Source organism: Seriola lalandi, unplaced genomic scaffold (assembly GCF_002814215.2).
Source record: "Seriola lalandi dorsalis isolate HSWRI2012SDOR001 ecotype SW California unplaced genomic scaffold, Sedor1 jcf7180002054267, whole genome shotgun sequence".
Taxonomy (NCBI): domain Eukaryota; kingdom Metazoa; phylum Chordata; class Actinopteri; order Carangiformes; family Carangidae; genus Seriola; species Seriola lalandi.
In genome coordinates this window covers 199627-207377 of record NW_019524820.1, presented here as the reverse complement: position 1 = coordinate 207377, position 7751 = coordinate 199627, and the positions used below count along the sequence as shown (strand labels likewise).

Sequence of the window (7751 nt, the reverse complement as noted above, 5' to 3'; positions counted from 1 at the left end):
TCCGATGAAATTTCAACCAGTCATTCAAAAGCCTAAAGTATTGCAGTAGGCTATATTGCATACAAGAAGGCTGACTATCAATTGCGTAACAGAAAGCAACAAATAATCAACTAGGTTATATGGTGATGCGGTTGGCAGCAAATTAATTAAAAGCACGTTTTTCACAGAGAAATGAGATAAAAACAAAATCATGCTGAGATTTTTATTCAAGTCTCAACTAAGTGATAGAAATGCTTTACCAATTTACAGAGCACTAAAAACACCTGTTGTATGCATATGACGGGAAAATGTCAAAATAAGCTGCAGCTACATGAGATCTCAATTGCTTGTGAGTGCAGTTTTCGACCTGTACATTTATTCCATTTATTATGCAATACTGAATGCAGACACTACAGGGAGATGAGAGTGCAAGGTGTGTAACTCCACAGCAATTATTATTTTTAGACAAACCTGTAGATGCAAATATCTGAAAACGAGGCTATAAAAAAGTAGGTGGACCTCAGTTGGAAAACAGTTTTAAGTGACTCAACTCATCGCTTTACATGTCAGACTGTATTAACTGGATCAAAACCAGATAATTAAAAAAATACTAAACATAAAAGACTCACAAATAGTACTTCACCACTCTCACAATGCCATACACACAGACAAGAGGCCTTTGTGATGTTTTGTAGTTTATAAAAAAAAAAAATGAAGCCAACAGATGTAAGGGCTGCATAAAATCTTCAAAGCGAAAAAATTAACAGCATGGCTCCATTTCCACCCATTTTCCCCACAAGAATCATTAAAGTTCGATCTCATACTACCCCAGCCTAAACACCGGTTAGAAGTGCTAAAAATGTAATCATTCATTATACATATGGTGTGGAAAGACCAAAGTAAGAGTTCATGTGGTAGAAAGAACATGTAGCCAGGGGTAGAGGGTTGGGTTGAGGATCCAGGACGGGCCGAGTGTCGTATAAAAGGAAAAGTACATTTCAGAAACAGAAGGGGTTCGCGCAGCGTCACAAACTATCACACTAATAAGCTTTCCTTTTTGCTGGGATCAATAAAGGACCAAAGGGTGTGAGCAACAGGGCCTTCTGGCTTGATATCATTATAGTACAAAATGTCCAAAACATCAACAATGATGTAACAGATACTGTAGGAAATGCTGGGTGTGTGTTGCAATGTGGTTGGGCGAGGAGCACTGTATGATGTCAAATAAAGAGGCCTCCATCTTTTAGTACTTGGTCCACTGCATTGGTGGTTAAGGGTCTTTCAGCTTTCAACAGCAGGTGGTTCCGCCTCTGCAGAGATGGAGTTGTCTGCTTCTTCATAGGTGTGTGTCTGTTGTTCAGCAGGGCTGTCTGGGCTCGGTCTAAAGAGAAAGTGCACATTCAGTCACAACTACTTCTGCGCTTAAATCACAATTCTGAGTATATTAAATGGGGATGATGCTCACGTAAGCGTGGTCACGGTTAACAAATGGGTGCCATTCTTACATATGTGCTAAGTGAAGTTTACAAAGGTTCTAAGTATGAGATTTTCCAAGGAGATTCTTCTCTTTTCTTATTGTACATAAGATACCTGCCATCATATCCTTTCAGCTGCATATGCCACGACAACTGAAAGTAGAGCAAAAATACTGTATATTGCTTCAAATGGGATGTTCACCTGTTTGGACTTGAAGGGGTATCGTCATTATTTTCCTCGTGGGCAGGTGATTTTGGTTTTTCCTCTGTCTCCATGTCATCTTTTTTCTGCTCTGATTCCCCGTTCACTGGAGTGGAATCTAGAAAAGCAGAATTTAGATGATATAAGCATGCAGGGCAAAGCAAACCAAGTCTGATGAAAAAAATCCACGTAATGTAGAACCAAGATCACAACAAGATCCCAAATGTGGCTTTTTTTTTTTTTTTTTACCTGTGTCTTGTGTTTCTTTTTCATTATCATCTGGTTCCTTGTTCTCTGTTTGAGGTTTAGCTGCCACCTCTGTCTTTCCCACAAAGCGAAGTTTTAACTTGTTATAAACGTCACTAGCTTTTTCCATGACTGCAGTGCTGGCTTTATATCGCCGAATCTAAATTGTTGCAACCACAAAAAACACAAAGGGATTAAAATGGAGAGGACAATTCAAATAAGAAACATGCTGCATTGGCCTGAATATAGCTTGGCCCTGATCATAAGACCACCTATTTTGCAACATCTGTTTTTTAATGAGCACTGTATGAAAATAAGCAGAACTCTGAATAAGACGAGGTAGGCAGATGTTAACCTCTTGTAAATCAACTGTCACATTTCAATGAATTTGCATCACAGTTAATCAATAACTAAAAATAAGTAAATGTGTTTTATATTGAGTTATTTAAATAAAATATAATTGACAAAACAAGCTATAGCATCATACAGAGATGCCACAAAAGCAGTTGATTAGTGTTCAATAACCATTAACACTCTGGGAAGAAACTGCTAACAACCAGGGACACCACTTTTTCCAAGTGTAATTTCCAGAATAGAAACATCAGGTATCCTAGTTTCCATTATTTAAAACATGTATATTACCCTGTCTTAATGCTAGATGAGTTTGCAAGCATACAAAGTCAGCCAAATGCACCTTCTTTAATGTGGCAATAACTTCAGCATTCTTATGGAGGATCTGGCTGGTGACAGGCACAGCCTCAAGCTCTGCCAGGGCTTGTAGACACCGCTCTATGTCCTAGAAAACACGGAAATACATCAAAATTAAGTTTTCAAGCTGACATAAAACCACAGAAAGAAGAAAAAACTGCCTGAAATCAAAACCACAGGTGTCACTTACTGGGTTGTCCACTTTGAGTGCAAACTTGATATCTGTGTGGAGTTTCTGTAACCGTTCTTCTGGTGAAGGCTCTGCATATGAATACACAAAATTACAGTTAATATACTGTACTGAATTATTACTTTCCCTCTCACTGAAATAACAACCAACTAACCATTAATGGAAGTCAGCAGCACAGCTTCAATCTGTGCAAATAGGTTTTCCAGGCAATAACTGCCAGTCAGCTGCAGTAAACAAGAGCAGTGCATGTGAAACTGAGTGTAAATGTATGAGACACCGACCCTTTTTCTTTTCCACTTTCTTCTCTGGTGGCCTCTCTGGTTTGCGTTTGGGTTTTTCAGGTTTAGACCTAAGAGAGAGAGGGAGGGAACTCTGTGATCTGGGTATATTACGTTTTAATGACGTTATTCTAATGCCATTTGTAAACTGTAGCCTGTTCCTCATTGTGCACTCACCTTGATCTGGACTTTTCCTCTAACCGTCTGGCTTTCTTCTCTTTTAGCTCTTTCTCCTTTCTTTCTTTTCTCTCCTTTTCTTTCTTTATTCTTGCCTTTTTCTGGTTGTCTGGCTTTTTGGGTTTCTTCACCTTTACATGAGAATGGCACAAGAAGCTACATATGTTAATAGCACCAAGAATCACCTGCTATCTTGTTACTTTGCAAAAAAAAGCTAAATATAACACATAATTTAGATAATTAACATGTGTTTGTTTTTATTTTCAGTAAGCCACTGTACCTCAGCTGGTGGTGGAGAGTCAGAGTCAGAGGGTGCAGGGATCGGAGGTGGAGGGGGTTTCTTTGACTTCTTCAATGGGTGATCATCTACACCCTCGTCTGAGCTACTGCTGCTATCACTGTCGCTCCCTTTTTTACCCTTATCTTTGTCTTTTTTCTTTTTCTCCTCTTCCTCTTTCTCTCTCTCACGTAACCGCCGAAGCTCCTCTGCCTCCTCCTTTTTCCGGCGCTCCTCTAGCTCTCGCCTGCGTTCCTCATCTCGTTTCTTCCACTCACTGATGCGGTCAGGTTCACTATCACTGAGACAACACAGGGCAACTTTTATGGTACCTTTTACGCCAAGCAAAACTGCATATTAGAATTCATAATAGTGTGTTAATATGTGGTGCATGAGCGGATAAAAAGAAGCCTGAGGGCAGCCTGACCTGTCGCTGTCGGAGGATGATGATGGTGCTCGTTTTGCCGGGGTGGGTTTGGGTTTCCGTGCACGAGGCTTTGGTGCAGGCTTCTCTGTGGAAGAGAAAAACAAGCACATTTACATGAGCAAAAACAAGGGCATGAAACCTCCCCTTCAATATCAAATAACATACATGTCTACAACTTTGCATGAAGCTCTAATTGATAAATAAATAAATCAGACTGCACCTTTCTTGCGTGCTTGTGGGCCCTTCCGAGGAGGCGGCTCCGAGTCTGATTCAGACTTGGAGCCAGACTGGGATTCTGAGCCAGACAGAGCTGGTCGAGGTTTCTCATCCTCTGAGTCACTGTCCACTACTTTCTTCTCTGACCCTGATCCTGAGTCTGAATCCGAGTCAGACGAAGCCTTCTGCAACATCACAGAGAAAAGGGGATAGAGGAGGAGATAGGGCAAAGAACTCAAAAACTGCCATCACATAAGATATTCAAAATTCTTTTACTGTATAAGGGGACAAACGGTTCACCTTTTTCTTCCCTCTGCCTCCTGTTTTCTTTCCACCTCTTCCACCAGTTTTCTTCTCTGGAGTAAAGTCCTATTGGAAAAAACAAATGTACAATATTTTTAGTTTTAGTTTGTTTCATTTCAGAGCATGCAAAATCATACCATGTTTTGTGTGTGTGTGTGTGTGTGTGTAATTACCTGGTCACTGTTCTTTCCAGAGTCAGATTCTGAAGGTGTGGGTTCTGATTCAGAGGGGGATCCACTCTCCTCTTCATCTCGGTCACTAGACGAGCCTCGAGCCTTTTTTGGAGGAGGAGGCCGCTAAAACAGAAAAAGAACAAGCAACAGAAATAAACTGAATCAACTATATTATTAAAGTTATTTGTCATTCTAGTCAATTGTTAAAGCCAAACAACCTGATCTGTAAAATTTGCACTCAAGCCATGTAGATGAGTTCCATTAATCATGGTTCTTATGCTTTTTATCATTGCTGTGACATCCCCTGATTTGAAAAAGGAAGCTAATTAGTCGTCTTTTTTTGTTTGCATCCCTTTTCCTTTCTTACTTAAGCAGACAAATTCTCAATAAGTAGCCAGGCACTGCTAATTGTTATGATAACCATGACCAAGAACCTCTTTTTCTATTCACATCAATAACACTGTTATATTGTGATCACAGACGTTAATCATAAATGAAACTGAATGTCTGAACTACCTTGGGAGCTGGGGGCTTTCGCTTCACTCCGCCTCCCCTTCCACGGTCTTCACTCCCAGAATCTGAGTCAACCTCACTTCCTGAGTCGGCTTTCTGAGGAACTGCAACCTCTTCATCCTCATCCTCGTCACTTCCTCCTCCAGCATTGTTGCCTTCACTGTCAGATGAGCTGGCTGGCTGCAGATGAACCACAATAAGTAGATTAACGTAAATTTTTCATTGACATGAAATGCAGTATACAATGCCTGTCAAAAAATCCAGTCTCTTTGTTGTTGCACTTTCAGTGTTTTAAAGAATATTTTATGACATTTCGCCCTTCCTTGACAATTTGCATTAGAACGGGTTGATGTTGCGATTATACAACATGTTAAACAGTTATGCACCATACATGAAACTTTAATTGGAAGAAACTCATAAGTTACTGTTGAGCAGAGATGTTGCCACAGAATTCTAAAATAATAGATATCATGATTTCTAAAATTTTATGAAATTAGGATCACAAACAACAAATGAGTCTGAGCCAAAACTAAAATAAGTGGGTGACACAGTATGACATCCTAAGTTAAGTCAACATCAGTAGTATCTTTTTACGTATGGGGTAATGAAGAATTATGAATGCTTCAGATTATCAGGGTGACTTACTACAGGCGGGGCACTGTAGGAGGCATGTGGATTGTTCTGGATCTCCCATAACCCTTCATTGAATCCCTTCCTTTTGTTGGGCTTTCCGTAGCGTTCTCTGTACTTTTCATAGGCAAAAAGGTCCTTTGGTGCAAGGAATGCTCTGTGAAACAGAGAGATAAAGAAAATGTGAACAATTTACCTATTTAACTGAAACCAAACCAATGTTGTCTTAAAATAAAAGACTGTTTACTTTACACTGTGGTTAACCAAGTTTTACACAGACTTGAGACATTAGAACAGTTGACTGTGCCATCTAGTGATGGATTAATATACTGCAGGTGCCATCTTGTCAAACAGAAGGTGTTTGATGCTGGATCAAACATGTCAACACATCTCACATCTCTGGGTAACATACTGGACACTCAATCTCACACAAGTCAATGGTTAACAGTGAACCTTCAGAAAAGAATAAAGTTTACAAAAGGAAACTAACAAGAAGTGGTCTGACACAAAAGTAGTGATAAAACACAAAAGGAAGTTTTTGTTTTCGTCACCATTGTTCTCACATTGGATAGCAGGTTAAAAAATAGATGAGTCAGGGCTTAAATTTAAATTTGGCACTGCCAATTCAACCATGCATCACAAAAAAGGGAAATGTTCTACAGTTAATGGATTATCAGCCAGTAATGTGATTTGATTCCCCTCCTTTCAGACTGATAAGAAAATCAATTGTAGTCACATAACTTTTAACAGTTCTGCTAGTGCAATTAACCTTTACCTTTAAGAGACTGACGATAGCGTTGTACTCACGTTTCATGTGTTCCAAAGAAAAATATTGGGATTTTATTAGGAGGTGGTTTCACTGCCCCATCAGCCACATCTTCAATCTGTAAACAACAACAAAAAAACAAGTGTCAAACAACATTTGACACACATTTTCTGTGGACCTGGGACTCGACTATGGTGGTACTATGTACTAATGTTGGTTACCTCTACAAAACAAAACAGTATCAATTAATTTGAACTTATTTGGATTGTTTGGATATACAATGGACAATAAAGAAGTTTTAACATGGAGAAGATGCCTTCTTGTCTGGAAAAAATAGGCGGTTATCTAGAACGTCATTTCCAAAATAATAACGTTAGCTTTGCTGCTGTACGTCTCAAAAATAGATGAGGCCGACAGCATCTCATGCAAATTATGCTGCTGGTGCACTGGCTGCGGGCCTCTAACGCAGCCCCTCAGCCCAGGAAAGATTAAGTTATGTATCTGTGTGATAGGTATCCATGTCAGACATAATCGAAGATACACAGAGAACCTTCTACTGCGTCCCATGCAGAGCAGCCCACCCCCTCCGCCCCTCCGGCTGCTGTTAACGTTACTTGCTTACCCTGGCTGGCCAGTGGGGGTATCCCTTCATTTTAGCGAAGACCAGGTCTCCGGGTTGGAAGTTGTGTGGCATTGTCCTGCTCCTTAGTGCAGCTTGGATTTAAAGAATATTCAGCTGCGTAGCGTTTCTGTGTCTCTCTTCGTTTGCTGTTTTCAGGTCGACACGAAACCTGGAAACGATGGGGTTAGCTAGCAAGCTAACAGTGTACTAACGTTACCGCGAGAAGAGATAGCGTAGGGGAGATAGCAACAACGCACTACATACTTCCGGTGAAGGCTTGTTCTCATGCTTCAAAATAAAGGTCTATATACTCGGAACCAAAATATTGTAATGAAATGGAAGATCGGTCAATCGTAGGTGCATCTGGCATGAAATATACAACTAAAACGAATGGCCATACAAATAATAATCAATTTCAATTATCTTAAATATAAATCATGTCTTATTTGCTGAATAGACAATGAAATGGGTAAACTTTTCGTAGGTGGGTTGGGGTTAGAGTTAGCTGCCAGTCTCATCATTGTCAAGGTGTCAACTTCCAACTTCCATATATATTCAAAGTTTATTTG

At 39.9% G+C, this 7751-nt stretch overlaps 1 protein-coding gene across 1 annotated transcript; it reads right to left on the bottom strand.

Annotated features, from left to right (window-relative positions):
* Nucleotides 1-188: 188 nt before the first annotated feature.
* hdgfl2 (HDGF like 2) lies at nucleotides 189-7409 on the bottom strand. Its single transcript, XM_023405264.2, has 16 exons — nucleotides 7183-7409; nucleotides 6602-6678; nucleotides 5810-5951; nucleotides 5168-5344; nucleotides 4652-4774; nucleotides 4476-4544; nucleotides 4180-4360; nucleotides 3960-4044; nucleotides 3536-3833; nucleotides 3256-3386; nucleotides 3082-3149; nucleotides 2801-2871; nucleotides 2597-2698; nucleotides 1906-2062; nucleotides 1657-1774; nucleotides 189-1360 (listed from the first exon to the last, which is right to left on the bottom strand). Exons 1-16 carry the CDS (start codon nucleotides 7252-7254, stop codon nucleotides 1261-1263), a joined length of 1971 nt encoding a protein of 656 aa, XP_023261032.1. The 5' UTR covers nucleotides 7255-7409; the 3' UTR covers nucleotides 189-1260.
* Nucleotides 7410-7751: the final 342 nt, after the last annotated feature.

Coding starts and splice junctions, on each gene's coding strand:
- hdgfl2 (XM_023405264.2), bottom strand. CDS start 7,254: ATGCCACACAACTTCCAACCCGGAGACCTGGTCTTCGCTAAAATGAAG. Junction 3,150..3,255: donor GAGGAAAAGTCCAGATCAAG/GTGAGTGCACAA, acceptor TCTCTCTCTTAG/GTCTAAACCTGAAAAACCCA. Junction 2,699..2,800: donor CACTCAAAGTGGACAACCCA/GTAAGTGACACC, acceptor CGTGTTTTCTAG/GACATAGAGCGGTGTCTACA.